Here is a 16,691-nt window from a genome sequence, read left to right as displayed (position 1 = left end):
AGACCGAAAAGGCGGAGCCCCCCACGCGCACTACGTGCTCCCTACGCGCATGCGTCCCGCCCACGCGCAGGCAGCACCTCGCCTGATTGGGTAGCGCTGCCACGTCGGGGTGGGGAAGAGCGTCGTCGCGTCCGGGTGACGTCTCCCGCGGGCGTCGGCAGGGTCGGCGGCGTCGGCAGCAGTGTCGACGGCAGCGGCGGCGGCGGGTGGGAAATGGCGGAGTATCTGGCCTCCATCTTCGGCACCGAGAAAGACAAGTGAGTGGGAGCCCCCCGCCGGGGGTTGGGCGCGATCGGGGCGCAGGGTGGCTGAGGCGGCTGGAGGGCGACCGGGGAGGCCCAGGCGGGCCGGCGCGGCGGCGGCGGCGGCGGGGGAGGGGCCCGCGGCGGGAAGGAGCGGTGGCCCTTCCGGCCCCTTGCGCGCCCTCCGGGGCCGCGCGCCGCCGCCGCCGCCTCGTGGGCCGCGCGGCGGAAAAATGGAGCGGGGAGAATGAATGGGGCCTCTTTTCGGGGCGCCGCGGCCGAGCTTTCTCTGGCCTGGGGGTCTGGACTGGCTGATCGCCCGACTTCCGGGCCTCCGAGTCGCCGGCTCCCGGAAGCCACCTCGAGCCGCGCCGAAAGTTGGCTGGAGCATTCGGGCCTTTTCGATGTGGACACGTTTGCTCCAACTTTCAGCTGTGAATGTCCTGTCGAGCAAGTTCTGGTACCAGCCTCGCCAGTATTCAGTCGCTTATCTAATTTAGGGTCCTAAGCGTTGGTGTTTTATCCACTGAGCCAGCCTCTTGCCTGTTTAAGCGACCACTGGGCCGGGAATAAGGAGATATGACAAGGAAAAGTATGGTGGAGACTACTGGATTAACTATCTAACCACAAGAGACGTGATCCGCTCTTAAAATACAGGTGCTCCTCGATTTACGATGGGCTTGCGTTCCGATAAACCCATCATGAATCGAAAATGCCTTTAATACCCCAATAAACCCATCATCTAAGTTGAAAATTTGTAAGTCGGTGACTGTTCTTGAAGACACAATTCTGATATAAGGAAAAAGATGTTTTGATTTTTTCCTTAAGGTTGCATGCCTTCCCTAATCAATCGTTAGGTTAAAAGCAAAACATTTAATTTCAGCTTTAATTGCCACCTTGGCACGTACTAATTTCCAGTGAGTTGGCTGTAGTTTAGACTAAATGGAACGTTTTCAGACGTTTGAAGGGTAATTCTTACTTTGAAAACCTAAAGACTCAGCATCTGGCTTAATCTACTGTTTAGTTATCTTGGCATTCTTCAGTGCCATACAAAGTTAACATGACTTTATATTTTCAATGATAAACCCCTAAATTTGTCATAGATGTTTTTAATGCCACTTTTTTCAAACGCTATTTAAAATGTTTCTCTTTTCCAGGATGGAGTCTATCTTGTAAAATGTCCTCTTCACACATGGTAGAATCTCCTGTGTTGTTTGGATGAAGAGGCTATATTTCTAGCAAAATTTTAAGCCAAAATCTACCAGTTATAGTCACTCCAGAAACATTTAGTGGGGGTCAACTATAGGTCAGTTTCTGGAGACTTAAACATGGGTAGAATTTGGATATTATCCCTAAGGAACTCACGGTATCATCTTGGCGAATGAATAGACCAGCTGTACTGGAACAAGAGGCTCTTCTGAGTTTAGGGTGAAGAACTAACACATGTAGGATTGGGGCATCATTAATTTCGCCTTTTCATATTTGCATGTGGCATGACTTCTGTCTTGTAAAAGTCTGTCTCCCTATATTTCTGCTATAAGAAACCACATTTCAATCTATTGGGCTATACTATAAAGGTCATGGTTTTAATTCAGAAAAGTTGATTATTTAATCTAGGTTACTTGTGTTTTCTTTTCAGGGAGACGTGGGGTTTTAGCTTCCAGGAAACAGGATCAACTCCTAAAAAATGAAGCTGATGGTTCATATTAACTTTAATTATTATTTAAGCTAAGAATAAAATATAGATCTCTACCAATTAAAAAATATTTAGCTTATTATATGTTTGAAGTTATAGATGTTTTCTAGATTCAGGGATATCCTAATAGCTTGTCTGTGGTTTAATTGTGTGGAATAATTGGATATTAATTGTTGAGGCCCAGGGCCTGCCCATTCTGAGGTAGTTTTTAAATAAGCTTTCTTTATTTTTAGATGACTTCCTAAAGATATGCTATTGTCTAATCAAGTTAAATAATCTCAAGACGTGTAAGTTTGCAAATATATATAATCACTTTCCTCTCCTGATAAATTTGGACTTTCCTATCTTTATTGCTACCTGATAATAAATCAGTAGCTAGTCAGTCTTCATGGTCCATGAGATTTCACTGAGGCTGAGGCCCTTCAGTCTTAACTCTGGATTGACTGTTTAAAACATAATGGCACTTGGTAAAAACTGAGGTTGAGGCCCTTCAGTCTTAACTCCGGATTGACTGTTTAAAACATAATGGCACTTGGTAAAAAAAAAAAATTGAATTTTGAACAGAGTCTGTCTGGTAAGATGTCCTAATTCATCAGAGATCAGCTTCCCTCCCTGACGTTGCTGGTACACAGGCATGATTGCTGGTTCCATTGGATATGGATCTGGATTGTCAGCGTATTTGAACAGTATTAAGGGAGGGTTTTGCAGTAGAGACAGAGGTGACGTAAGGTGGTTCCTAAGGTGGGTTCGGTCAGTCCCCTAATAGTTGGTTTTCCGTGTGTTGAGACCAGGAGAATTGATTTACTTCAGACCTATTTTTTGAAACTCCCTGTTGGTCTGGTGTCATGGGTTTAGAGAGACTCTGAACTTCGTTTTCTGTTTTCCTTAGATAATGATAGCACTTCATGAGCACCATATGTGAAGCACACATACGTTCTGTCTGACTCTCAGAACAGTGCCACATTGGCATTGTCATCATTTACAGATGACATCTGAGAGCTAGGGTGACTTGCCCAAGCCCAAGCAGCTGGTAGCAGAGTTGGGATCTTAACCCTCACCACACTGGTGTTTTCAAGAGAGAACTTCATCGTGGAGAACTGGAGAACAGATACTGCTTAAGTTACATTTAGTTTTAGACTAATTTAATACTCCATTTAAGAAAAAAACAGAACAGCTGTGCAGTTAGGAAAGTGGAGGGGGTTTGAATGAGGAAGAGGCAGGTTAGAGTTAGAACCGTCTTTGCTGAACAAGTAGTGTGTTTGAAGAAAGGGAAGTTGAAGTTACGTTGTCCTAAAATACAGCAAGGAAGAGGAGGTGCTTAATACCACGGAAAAAAGTCTGTGTCATGTTTCTGTGAGGTTAAAAGTAATTTGATAGTGTATGTCATGCTGCTGACATATTTCCATGTGTTTGATATCTTCCCAGCAAAATAATCAGCTCTCATTTTCCCTTACAGAGTCAACTGTTCATTTTATTTCAAAATTGGAGCATGTCGTCATGGAGACAGGTGCTCTCGGTTGCACAATAAACCGACGTTTAGCCAGGTTTGTTTGCCTTTTTTTTTTTCATGTAAATTATAAAAACTTCATGTTCTTTTCAAAGACAGTTAATTTCTACATATTAAGCAAGTCATTTTTTCTCTAGTAGTTGTATTTTCCATTTGTGTTCATAAGTGTGTTCTTTTATTTAAATAAGAGTGAGGCAGGTGAACCACTTTCAGTGGAAGGTCTGAGACCACCACTCCTTGTTTTTATCATTAGAGAAACTTTAAAAATCAGTTTTTGATGTTTGTGTGTTGGCTGTGCCTGATATTTGCTGCCCTGCCATCTTCCCTACCCCCTCTGATAGACATGGGTCCAGAGGGGGTGGCCGTGCCAGCCTTGGGTTAGCCTCTTCCAGGCACCAGTGGACACGGAGTGGGCTTTCTGCTCTTTGCTGTCTCCAGACAGTAGAGGTGATGGAGCCACCTTACAAGCTAGCATGATTGTCACCAGGCCCATCATGCTGCTCGAGCTTCTCTGGCTGCGTCCTCACTTTCACATCCCTAGTTGAGGAAACAGCGAGTTGCATCACGTCATGGAAACATGAAAAATAAAGCTGAAAGGTAGAAAATGGGCCGTAAATTGCTCTTAGCGGGTCTGTTTGGTTAATTGAGGAGTGCCTGTTATCTTGGGCTTAGATCCGCTCTGAGTTCAGTTCACTCAAAAGTTGTGATTTTTGATAGTTTTATTTTTGGTTAATTGAAGAAAAGGCAAAGGTTGGTACACTATAAAGGATCACTTATGGATTAAAGGGAGAAGGCACCTTTAATCGAAGCAGAAAACTTGTGCCCAGGTTGATGAGAACATTTGAAATTTGAAAATCAATGCCCAAGTCTTTCCAGATGGAGGGTTGGGGAAATCCTTCCAACCCACCCTTGAAGTCTAAATGTGCAGCCTCTGAGCTGTTGAGTAGCTATTATGCGTGGCCCCTGGGAGCTGCCAAGCTCTGCCTTTGAGCTCGCATCTGTCTGTTAAGTTTTCCTGTAAGCATTTAAGAAAATCTACCACTTGGTATAAGTGAGCTGGGAGAAGGAAACATGGGTTTTTTTCCGGTTGAAGCCCATGGACGACCCCACAGCACACGGTGTTTTTAGAAGGGAAGAGGATGATGGCTTTTCCCTCCATTATGCTAATTACCAAGTGGTTAGTATAATAGCAGTCTGTCTTTTGATAGCTCTGAACATGTGTTTCTTTTTACAAATTTCAAAATCTTGGAGAACTAGCTTTAAATTTTCTGTGTATTGTAATTGTTTTTTCTTTAATGTTTTGATTTATGAACCGAATCTCCCCTAACTAAACCAGTGGCCATGGATTGTGCTATAAGCAAGCATCTTAAGTGACCACCCAGTTCTTTGATTTTGGGGGGTGTCCCAAGTGTTGGGCTGAGAGAAATCAGCTGTTCCCTATTCTAAAAGTTTTCTTTAATCTGGCCGGAGGCACTTTCTTTATGTTTTTCTGGATCATAGATTACCTGAGAATGTGAAATGTGAAGTTAATTTAGGCACTCCGGATCAGTGCTGGGGAGAGCCCATTGGAGCTCGATGGGGTCAGTAGTATGTGTCAGCTTAAGCATCCTAGTTTGATGTGTGGGTTTGTTTTGGTTGGTTTTAGGCAATCCTAGCCACCCTTGACTTTCCCATTAGACTGTATTGCCTCTTTACGTTAAGCTTCCTTCATTAAATAGCCACTGCCAGAATACCTGAGTGAGACCAACTGAATTTTACTGTTGAATAATTGGGCTCAGTTTAGCTTTTCATCAGGGTTGTCATGCTACGGTCATTTCAGTTCAAAGCTGAGTCAAGTCAGCTTTGGGAAGCCTCCCAAGGCCTGAGTTCAGTTGACTCAGGGCAGTACTTGACAGCTTATGGAAGAGACGGGGCCCTGATGCAGGTTTGAGTGGTTCAGTGTGGACAGTTTGTCAGACCTCCCTCTTAGGTGGGGTGGGCTTCCCACCTGCACACCTTTGACTGAGGGACTCTTCATACAACCACTCCCCTTTAAACAGAGCTAGAAATGGAGCTGGCTGGTTTTGTAAAACCACCACTTACAAAACTACTTCACATGGATATTGTTGAGACTAAACATTTATTTTTCTAAATCATGTGAGTGATTGCTTTAGCTTGTAAATCTCTAGCATAATTCAGGGTGGGTTTCTTTATAAGCTGCTTACAGTGATATGGACATTAAGATTCATGTAATATATTAGCCTACTAACTTAAACATGGTTTGTTTTTTCAGACAACTTGATTTTAAGAAGAACGGTACAGTGTAAGGTTTCAAGTCTGCCTGATCCAGTTTAAAGCACAAGGGCTAAAAGGATTTTTTTCCTTAAAAGAAGGATCGGAAAAGAGCAAATGTTTTAAGCTATTGTATTATGTAAACAGAGATCCCACCAAGAAAGTGTAAATCAGAGCCGGGTGTCCATGACAGTTGACAGACCTGTTTGGTGTGCCTGTTTTGCTAGGAGACCAGAGAACTTGATGTACTGCAGACAGCTGAGTTACGCATTTGGTTTTGAAAAATTATCTTGTGTGAGGAATATGATTATAACGTGAATTTTTCCACATCTTGGTGTCTGCTAGCTTGAAGTACAAGAAAATGTTAGTATTCTACTATTTATCTTGCATTAAAACCCTTTAACATTGAAAACGTGGGACTGCTCACAACAATACAGTTTCTTCTTGGTTGCTGGCTGACTTGACCCAAGTCACTGCTCAAACTCTGTTTTCATAATATGATGGTTTTGGTGTACTCTTCAGAAGACAAATGTCTGACTTGCGGGAAAAAAACAAACGTTTAGCCATTTGCAAACAAATTGTCTCTTTGCAATTGTCTAATATATGCACAGCAGCCAGTAGAATTCCCCTTTTTATTTTTTTTTCCCCGCAGACCATCTTGATTCAAAACATCTATCGTAATCCCCAAAACAGTGCACAGACGGCTGACGGCTCACACTGTAAGTCCCACAGTTGGAGAAATTTTTTTAAAACAATGGTGTTAAAGAGCCCACTCTTAATTGAGACAAATAATGTTGGCTTCTGAGCTGCTGACATAGAGCTGTTGCAAACAGGACAAGGTGCTGGAACTCCTTGGCGCACACAGCAAGAACTTGATACTTGGCCACGTTCAGCAGGCTTTTCCCTTCTAGGGAGGGTTACTGGCCCGGCCACCTCCATTGATTGACATTTGTCATGAGAGCAGGTCCGTCCATGTGAAACGAATTTCAACATTTTGAGCTGTTCACTGGTCTTTACAGTGACTGAACCCCTGGCCTTTATGAAGTTCTTTGTGTAAAATTAAAACTCTTAGGAATATTAAGGAATCAATAAGGTAAGTTGCCCAGTAAGTGTGGGTTTTATTTCACCATTATAATTTTTCCTCCAGGAAGTGGAGATTTCATGATATGTAACAATTGTATTTCTCTAATACAGTCATTTTTTCCATCAGTTTATGTAAGCATTATTCTTTCCGAGTTCATTAAAAATTTTCTGCCACATCTAAGAACATTTTGGTGCCAGCCTGGCAAACTATTTGTGCTTTCACCTGAATTGGAATTTTGAAAGGAGAGTTTTCACGTTCCGCAAGCAGAAGTACAAGATGGGCATATCATGAGACCTCCGTTACACCACAGTGTTAGGGGTTCAAGGCGGCCGCCAACTGAGAAAACGCCTCTGCTTCTCCAGAAAATAACTTGCTCTCTTTTCAGCACTGAATCTCAACTGAAGCACTTGCCAGAGGCAGCCGGTTAAGTGTTTACCTTTAATTTTCCATAATATAAAGTTGTTGCGTTTTGTATTTCAGACCATTGCCCTCTTGAACATTTACCGTAACCCTCAAAACTCTTCCCAGTCTGCTGACGGTTTGCGCTGTAAGTTCATACAAGTTCCTTCCCCGGTTCCCTGGGCTTGCGTGTCAGAGCTCAGTGTCCACTCCATCTGGTCTGCCGTGCTAGTGTCAAGGACCACGTTTCACTAGAGGTGGCAAGGAGCTTTCGTCCCACTGACCCCACGGAAACCTCTGTTGGAGATTTGAACTCCCACCGTGTGTTAAAAAGGGAAAAAAGTAACTGGAAAGGGTGCCCTTTAAAACAGTCTGGAGCTGGGCCGGGCGCGGTGGCTCACGCCTGTAATCCCAGCACTTTGGGAGGCCGAGGCGGGTGGATCATGAGGTCAGGAGTTCAAGACCAATCTGGCCAACATGGTGAAACCCCATCTCTACTAAAAATACAAAAATTAGCTGGGCGTGGTGGCGGATGCCTGTAATCCTAGCTTCTAGGGAGGCTGAGGCAGAGAATCGCTTGAACCCGGGAGGTGGGGGTTGCAGTGAACCGAGATCGTGCCGCTGCACTCCAGCCTGGGCGACAAGAGTGAGACTCCGTCTCCAAAAAAAAAAAGAAAACCAGTCTGGAGCTGCTGCTGCCCCTTCTTCCTTTACTTTGGCCGTCATCCTAGAGGGAATGTACTGGAATTAAACGTCAAGTCATATTCTTCCCTCTTAGAGCAACAATATTTGAATGTTTCTCTCACTTTCTGGAATTTTAAAAAGCAAACTTTAAGTTATTTTTTCAGATTTTATTTCTCATTAGCCTTTTTTCCTTGAACTCCATTTTTGAGTGCACCCTGTAGTTGTGAGAACATTGTTCTGAGAGCATTCCCCAAATGAGGGTCTGCAGCTTGCACTGACCCCTGAGTTCCTCACCCACCAGCCCCGTGCCGACCCGTCTCACCCGTGTGGGGGTGCTCCACTCAAATAGGCCCTTGGCAGAAAAGATTGTCCTTTCTGTCCACACATTGCCTGGGTACAGTCTCCAGCTCTAGGAGATGGAATTGGTTTGCTCCATTTAGAAATAGATCGAAACTGGGCATTCAGTAGATGCTACCAGTATCTTCCTGTACTGGGAAATACTAAATTTAGGTTGTGAATATTTACTTAATGATAATTTTTAGAAAAAGAGATATCATAGATGAGTATGATTGGAAAGTTCAGAAAACTAAAATTTGATTTTTACAGCCATCCAACTATAGAATCATTGGAATTTAGTCATTTATGGATAAATTAAAATGAATACCTGGACTCTTGTTAAAATCAAAAAGTCCAAACCAAAGATAGGCACTTCCCATTCACCATTCTGTTTTAAAGCAGTAAAAATTGAGGTGCCCTTGGATATCCACAAGCCTAAATTGTGTATACCCTTGAACCAGAGCCCCTCAGTTAATGGGGTGACCGACATGGGGTAGATGATCCCAGGGGGCATTCCCTTCTCGAGCTGGCCCCGCACTCGGAGGCCTGGGGATTGTGCTTCCTTGCACACAGTGGTGCGCATTTCTATGTGTGGATGAGATTTTCTTGTCAACTTTTCCTGCCAGACACTAAATGCTTTTCAGTGCTAATACTGACCTGATAGTAGAGATTTCTTTCCCTGAGTCGGATGGTAGCAGGATTTACTTGGTAACCCTTGGTTTAAAATACCTGTTTTTTTGTTTGTTTGTTTTCTTTTGTTTTTTAAGGAAATAAGATCAATAGGCGGAGGGAAATGTTTCTATATGCACTTATTAAATAATTTTTGTTAACAACCCTGCCCTGGGATAAAAGTGAATGGAAGTACATGACTGAGTAACAGTAATTAATTTTTTGCCCTGATCGTTTATTTGGGGACTGTGTATGCTTTATTGACTGACAATAGAATGTTGTATTAGTTTTCATTGTGTCTTTATTTGCAGTTCACAGCACTTTTGTTTTGCATATGCTACAAACTAAAAGTTTAGCAATTACGTTATATTCCAATTCTGGGGTCCAGATTGTACAAATTAGATGAAATTCTAATTCGTCATTTAGGAAGAAATCAATTACCTAAAATTACTGGCTCTTTTTAACATACCCTTTAGTATGTAGAAAAATAAGCTTCAAATGCGTGGGTTAAAGTTAACTATCAATCCCAGTTTAAGAGTGATATTTCTGTAAGAAAACTGCTTTATTTTCCAAGTTGTAGTATTTAACATAGGCTGAGTCACTATAAGTTTTTAATTGTATCTTAATGCAATTGTCTCTGCCTTTCAAGTCACTTTTGATTGAAACATTTTAAGCAGAATAAATATAGCCAATAATTTAAAATAATCACCCCAAAACCATTTCTCAAAGCTACTAAAACTTTGAGCATGTGAATAATTTTCTCCTCTTCACATTCTTCTGATGTGGGAAGGAAGTGAATTTGAAATATTAAAATCTGCCCTTTGGAATAGGCTTCTTTGGCCCGTTTTATAACTTGATTTCTACTCGGGGAGGAAGGTACATTCCCAATAGCTTTTCAATTGGGATATCCTGTGATATGATTGGCAGGCTGTCCGAGTAGTTACACTTAATAAAATTTGGGTTTGAAAGCAGATTCCTGGAAGTTCAAAAATAACTAAAACAGCCCCAGATAGGTTAGAAAGTGAACTTAAATCATTCTCAGAATTAGAAAATAAGAAGTTATTTTTTATCCTTAAAGATAAAAAGGGGGCCGGGCACAGTGGCTCACGCCTGTAATCCCAGCACTTTGGGAAGCTGAGGCAAGTGGATCACGAGGTCGAGAGATTGAGACCATCCTGGCCAACATGGTGAAACCCCGTCTCTACTAAAACTACAAAAATTAGCCAAGATCACGCCACTGCACTCCAGCCTGGAGACAGTGAGACTCTGTCTCAAAAAAAAACACGATGATAAGAGTTTTGAGCAAGCTCAAAGACCTGTGTGCCAGCAGTCAGATGTCCACGTTGGGTGCACAGGCTAAGGCAGCCAGCCCAATCTGGAAACCAGTCAGGCTTTTGCCAGCCCCTAATCTAGCTGATTTGAACATGTTTGTTGATACACCAGCTCTGTGATTTCTCAGGTTTAGAGAACTCTAGAATTTGATAGATTGGGCCGGGCACAGTGGCTCATGCCTGTAATCCCAGCACTTTGGGAGGCTGAGGTGAGCAGATCATGTGAGGTCAGGAGTTTGAGACCAGCCTGGCCAACATGGTGAAACCCCGTCTCTACTAAAAATACAAAAATTAGCCAGGCATGGTGGTGCGCGCCTGCAGTCCCACCTCCTTGGGAGGCTGAGGAAGGAGAATTGCTTGAACCTAGCAAGTGGAGGTTGCAGTGAGCCAAGATCGCACCACTGCACTCCAGCCTGGAGTGGACAGAGACTCCATCTCAAAAGAAAAAAAAATTTAATTAAATTTGATAGAATGATGATGGGGATAGAGTGTAAATTTGCCAAATCTACCCACACAACAGACATGATTTTACCTAATACATGTGAATTATGAAGAATAAACTGATGAAAATAGTTTGGGAATATAAAACTTAAGAATGCTTGCACCGGGCACAGCGGCTCACGCCTGTAATCCCAGCACTTTGGGAGGCCGAGGCAGGTGGATCACGAGGTCAGGAGTTCAAGACTAGCCTGGCCAAGATGGTGAAACCCCATCTCTATTAAAAATACAAAAATTAGCCGGGCGTGGTTGTGGGCGCCTGTAATCCCAGCTACTCGGGAGGCTGAGGCAGAGAATCGCATGAACCCAGGAAGCGGAGGTTACAGTGAGCCGAGATCGTGCCACCGCACTCCAGCCTGGGCAACAGAGTGAGACTCCATCTCAAAAAAAAAGAAAAAAAAAGAAAAAAAAAAGAATGCTTTCATCAGCAAAACATTGTAACATTCCCTTTACTTGAGGGCGTCCACAATACTGTAACGTTGCATGGGAACTGTCCTACTGAATCTTCATGGTTGCTTGGATTTTAATCACATCAGAAGAATTTGAGAGCATACCATGGCTGGCAGTCCATAAAAGACTAGTTAGGAACGTCAGCTTTTAATCGTTGACCCTACTTTCAGATTTCATTTTAAACTTACGGAAGAGGGGAAGACATCAGTGTGCTTAGTTGGCCTTTACTCTAAATCTTAAAAGGAAGAAAATTTTAATATTTCTTAGTTTGAGCCCAGGTGTGGTGTCTCACGCCTGTAATCACAGCACTTTGGGAGGCCAAGGCAGGCGGATCACTTGAGGTCAGGAGTTCAAGACCAGCCTGCCAACATGGTGAAACCCTGTCTGTACTAAAAATTAAAAAAAAAAAAAAAAAATTAGCCGGGCATGGTGGTGGTCGCCTGTAGTCCCAGCAACTCCGGAGGCTGAGACAGGAGAATCGCTTGAACCCCGGAGGTGGAGGTTGCAGTGAGCTGAGATGGTGCCATTGCACTCCAGCCTGGTCGACAGAGCAAGACTGCATCTTGTGGGTGTAAAAAAAAATTCGTAGTTTTGAGAGTCAACTTTTTCCTCACAGTTTCTGAAAATGTGGCCCTTTTGATGCTGATTAAAGCTGGTTGTGATTTTAACACGTTAGTAGCCAGAATCGAGACTGTCATGGGGGCATTTAAAACCTCACCACACTTGACACCATTCACAAGTAGCCATGTGGCTCAGTCTCCTGAGTGCTCCTGCAGAGTGCAGCTCTGCCAGGCTTTTATCTAGATAATCTCTTGTGTGTTACTGTAGCAGTTTGAGTTTAAGCACAAGAGTTCACTCAGTTAACACGTTCTAACCAGCAAGATTTCTGTTGTTTCCAGGTGCCGTGAGCGATGTTGAGATGCAGGAACACTATGATGAATTTTTTGAGGTGAGAGAATTGACCTCTGTAACTAATAGACCTGTTGATCTTCTGTATCTGTTTGGAAGGATTTAAAATGTTTCTCTGCTAATAAACATACATGAGTTATATCTAATGACACTTTGTAATGTATAACGAGTCTTAAACCACTGTGGTCTCCCTTCAGGAGGTTTTTACAGAAATGGAGGAGAAGTATGGGGAAGTAGAGGAGATGAACGTCTGTGACAACCTGGGAGACCACCTGGTGGGGAACGTGTATGTCAAGGTAGGAGCCAGGGCGAGATGGCGGCGTGGCCGCTTAGTGTGCCCGGGCCAAGGCCGACAGGCGAGAGCGAGACAGTGGTGCAGCCGCTTAGTGTGCCCGGGCCAAGGCCGACAGAGGATGGGGTGCCTGCCGCTGTGCACCTTGAGGTCCTGGATGCTCAGGCGCACAGCAGGGCTCGGGTGCACTGGCTCGGCGCCTACCAGCTGCATCATGTGTGGCGGTGGCCAGCCTGCACATGCGCCCAGCCAGCAGAACTGAAGGACGGACCGTACGCCACAGCCATCGTTATTTCAGTGTAGAATATTTAGTACCTGTTGGTTAGAAGCTGTGTGGACTAAGGAAAAGTTAGATTTACTCACATGTTTGGTTTCTTTTTCTTTTTTAGTGAATAAAACTGTATTTGCCTACACAGCCATATTTGCTCCCTTAACCAGTTGAATTTGAAAATGAAAGCAACATTTGGCAAAATCTTGGACTATCTTGAAGTTAATCTCATTGAAAATAAAGGATTTTTCAATTATCCTGTAATACTATTCCACCTTATTATTACCTGAGTGTGTATATCTCTCTCTGACATACTTGGATTGGTAATTGAGAAAGTCTTATTAAAGCGTGGATGGCAAGCACCTCTGTTTTTGTCTTTTCAGTTTCGCCGTGAGGAAGATGCGGAAAAGGCTGTGATTGACTTGAATAACCGTTGGTTTAATGGACAGCCGATCCACGCCGAGCTGTCACCTGTGACGGACTTCAGAGAAGCCTGCTGCCGTCAGTATGAGATGGGGTGAGTGAGGAGTGGCCAGTGACGTGACTGAGCACGGTTCGGGGCCGTGTGCACACGAGGTAGTAAATGTCTCCTTCCAACCCACCCACAGAGAATGCACACGAGGCGGCTTCTGCAACTTCATGCATTTGAAGCCCATTTCTAGAGAGCTGCGGCGGGAGCTGTATGGGCGCCGTCGCAAGAAGTGAGTATTCCTGTGCCTGTTGTTAAGCTCAGTGGCTTCTTTCTCCCCTCACAACCCCCCCTTCCAAAAAAAATTTTTTGGCATAGGTGTCGTTTCTGTTTTTTAAAAGGCAGTGCTTAGAACATAGTACATATTTTTAAATATTCAAATGTCCTCTTTGGAGAAGAATATTCACGTGCACACAGGTAACTTCATTATCCAGCTTCTCAAGTAGAGATCAGATCTTAGTAATCAAGCAAGAGGGTGGTTAGCTGGGCAGCCGCGGACATGAGGCTCGTGGAGAAAGTGGGCATGCAGTTTATTCTCGCAGATATTACAAAGAAGAGGAATAGATGTTGTCACCTCCTTTAGATCAGGGAGGGCTTCCCTGGGACACATTGGAAGAAGAATTGTCTTGGGCCACACATAAAAATACGCTAATGGTAGCTGATAACTTCTTTTTTAATTGCAAAAAAAATCTCATAATGTTTTAAGCAAGTTGATGAATTTGTGTTGGGCCGCAGGTTGGACAAGCTTTTGCTTTACATATTTCACATGTCCACTGGGGTTTCTTTTGGTTTTGTTTGTTGGTTTTAGGGCATTTCATTATGTCTTGGGATCGGTGGCATCCTCCCTTCGGGACACTGGCAGAATCAGGCCCAGCGGTCACATCTCTCTGATCCTACATTTAAATGTCCGACAGTCAGGTCACAGAGCAGAGAAAATCAAGATGTCAGAATTGAACCGATTGAGTTCTGAGTCTGGAGAGGTTCTCATCCCTCTTCTGTTAAACACGGACTAGTAAATAAATGGGTGGTGATTGTTTTATTGTCAGCATTAAAGAAGCATAAAAGAAAAACAGGCCTGCTCTCCTCAGCCCAAAAACCTGATGGACACAATAGCTATGAGCGCCTGAAGCGTGGGGTCAGTGAGGGTTGAAAATGGTATGTGTCCAGCTCATTTTGATTATGATTTCCTGTGATCATTTGAGTTGGTTCTAGAAGAAGACAGAAGATGGAAGGTATTACACCTGTTCACTTTTAAGTTGCACACTTTTTTCTCCTGAAACTTTTAACACCTGAAATCAGGGTGCCTGTCAGTCACGGCGTGCAGTCTCTTCAGCAGTGTTTTTCTTTATCAGTGCCGTTGGCTTGGGGAGATGCGCGTGTTTAGAGTGTGGGTGTGGTTCTGTGCTGCCTGCTCTGGTTTGGATGGCACGGTTTTGTTTCTTTTCCTTGGTTGCAGGCATAGATCAAGATCCCGATCCCGGGAGCGTCGTTCTCGGTCTAGAGACCGTGGTCGTGGCGGTGGCGGTGGCGGTGGTGGAGGCGGCGGCGGACGGGAGCGTGACAGGAGGCGGTCGAGAGATCGTGAAAGATCTGGGCGATTCTGAGCCATGCCATTTTTACCTTATGTCTGCTAGAAAGTGTTGTAGTTGATTGACCAAACCAGTTCATAAGGGGAATTTTTTTTAAAAAACAACAAAAAAAAAAACATACAAAGATGGGTTTCTGAATAAAATTTGTAGTGATAACAGTATTCTTGGTGTAATTTATTTCTTGTGGAAGTTCTTTAAATTTCTTTTTTCTTTATAAATCTGCTAGTCATCTTGGAGGTAAAGATTAATAATATCCATCTGCCACTTTGAGTATAAATGAAATCATATTTTTTATCTTAGGGCATGAAATAAAACACATACCAGGTGAGATCTACATGTTAAATAATCCAGAATTTCTCGAGGCTGTCGTGGAAAACCTTTTGGGGTTTCTTTTGTAACTGGTTAGTGAAGAAATGCTTAGCTGTGATCAGTAGACATGCTGTAGACTGCACTGATGTTGGGAAGAAGGCTGATCCTGTGGTGAGACACAGTGGGTGGGCCCGACCCATGTTACCTTCTTGTTCCTGCGAGTTTGTGTCAAGAACCCAATGCGTCCCTGGGAGGCGTGCTTGGGAGGGAGCGTGGATGCTCGCACGGCACACTGAGGGCCAGTAGTCTGTGTCCGTGTTTCCTTATGCCAATGGCTGTGGGAGACACAGAAGCCTGCGGTGCAGATCTGCCTTTAGTCTTTAGACACTCTGGTGTTACTCTCCCCAAGCTACTCGGGTGGCGCGTGCTGGTGGTGTGACTATGGTGACAGCCAGCTGACCGGTGTGGGGCTCCTGTCACAAGTCAGTGCTGGGGGCCGAGCATTTCATTCCTAAGACCAAAATGTTCCAAGTGAGGCCATCCCAAACCATGCCCAGGTGTCCAGATACCTCATCCTCAAAAACCTCCCAGCTCTGGGCGGGACTCGCCCAGGCTCTCCTGCCCTGCTCTGCTCCTTGTGGGGGCTCAGTGACAGATCCCACTGGTGGAGTAGGGGAGTGGCTGGGCCCTAACTACACACCCAGCAAAGATTGGCAGGACATACTACTTGACCATCTCATGAAAGCCCATTTGTGTGTGATGAACTTCAAAAAGGTGATCCTGTCGATTTACCTGGGAGGCTGAAGTGAGCTATGATCATGCCACTGCACTCCAGCCTGGGCAACACAGTGAGACCTTGTCTCTTAGAAAAAAGTAGGTTTGTATATTATAGTAGTGGGCAGATAATTTTAGATGGGTTGGTGGCAGCGTTTGGTGATGTGGGCAGATAATTTTAGATGGGTTAGTGGCAGTGTTTGGTGATGTGGGCAGATAATTTTAGATGGGTTAGTGGCAGTGTTTGGCGATGTAGGCAGATAATTTTAGATGGGTTAGGGGCAGTGTTTGGTGATGTGGGTAGTGGGCGGATAATTTTAGATGGATTAGTGGCAGTGTTTGGTAATGTGGGCAGATAATTTTAGATGGGTTAGTGGAAGTGTTTGGTGATGTGGGCAGATAATTTTAGATGGCTTAGTGGAAGTGTTTGGTGATGTGGGTTGTTTCGTTTATGTCCTTATACTCCATGTTTCCAAAAAAAGTCAGTACAAACATTTATTTTTTTTACCTTCACTTTGGTCAGTTATGGCCATTTATTGAGTAATTTCCACTCAGTCTGAAGGAGGGAAGATGGCAAAAGTTATACTTTATATTTCTTAACTGCTAAGAATCAGAAAGCTTATTTAAAATATACATGATTTTGAGAGGCTGATGCAGGAGGATCACTTGAGTCTAGGAGTTCAAGACCTGCCTGAGCAACAAACAATAGTGAGACCCCATCTCAACAAAAAAAATCGAAAAATTAGCTGGGTGTGGTGGCACATGCCTGTGGTCTCAGCTACTCGGGAGGCTGAGATGGGAGGACCCACCCAAGCCTGGTAAGCCGAGGCTGCAGTGAAGTGTGATTGCCACTGTACTCCAGCCTGGGCAACAGAGTGAGACCCTGTCTCAAAAAAAAAAAAAAAGTAAATGAT

At 43.9% G+C, this 16,691-nt stretch overlaps 1 protein-coding gene across 3 annotated transcripts; it reads left to right on the top strand.

Annotated features, from left to right (window-relative positions):
- The first annotated feature begins 64 nt into the window (after positions 1 to 64).
- On the top strand, positions 65 to 14,855 carry U2AF1 (U2 small nuclear RNA auxiliary factor 1). Of its 3 annotated transcripts, none has more exons than XM_024239329.3 (8): positions 65 to 257; positions 3,395 to 3,482; positions 7,281 to 7,347; positions 12,067 to 12,116; positions 12,274 to 12,372; positions 13,020 to 13,153; positions 13,245 to 13,337; positions 14,562 to 14,855. In XM_024239329.3, the coding sequence occupies exons 1-8, from the start codon at positions 214 to 216 to the stop codon at positions 14,707 to 14,709; spliced, it is 723 nt and encodes a 240-aa protein (XP_024095097.1). In that variant the 5' UTR covers positions 65 to 213; the 3' UTR covers positions 14,710 to 14,855. The 3 variants fall into 3 exon arrangements, with proteins under 3 accessions (XP_024095097.1, XP_024095098.1, XP_054398572.1); XM_024239330.3 differs by lacking the exon at positions 7,281 to 7,347 and adding an exon at positions 6,369 to 6,435 and having other exon boundaries at positions 103 to 257; XM_054542597.2 differs by lacking the exon at positions 65 to 257 and adding an exon at positions 6,369 to 6,435 and having other exon boundaries at positions 3,389 to 3,482.
- Positions 14,856 to 16,691: the final 1,836 nt, after the last annotated feature.

The sequence above is a fragment of the Pongo abelii genome, chromosome 22 (genome assembly GCF_028885655.2).
Source record: "Pongo abelii isolate AG06213 chromosome 22, NHGRI_mPonAbe1-v2.0_pri, whole genome shotgun sequence".
In the NCBI taxonomy this organism is placed as follows: Eukaryota; Metazoa; Chordata; class Mammalia; order Primates; family Hominidae; genus Pongo; species Pongo abelii.
Note: the sequence above shows the minus strand (reverse complement) of the source record. Positions and strands in the feature narration are given on the sequence as shown.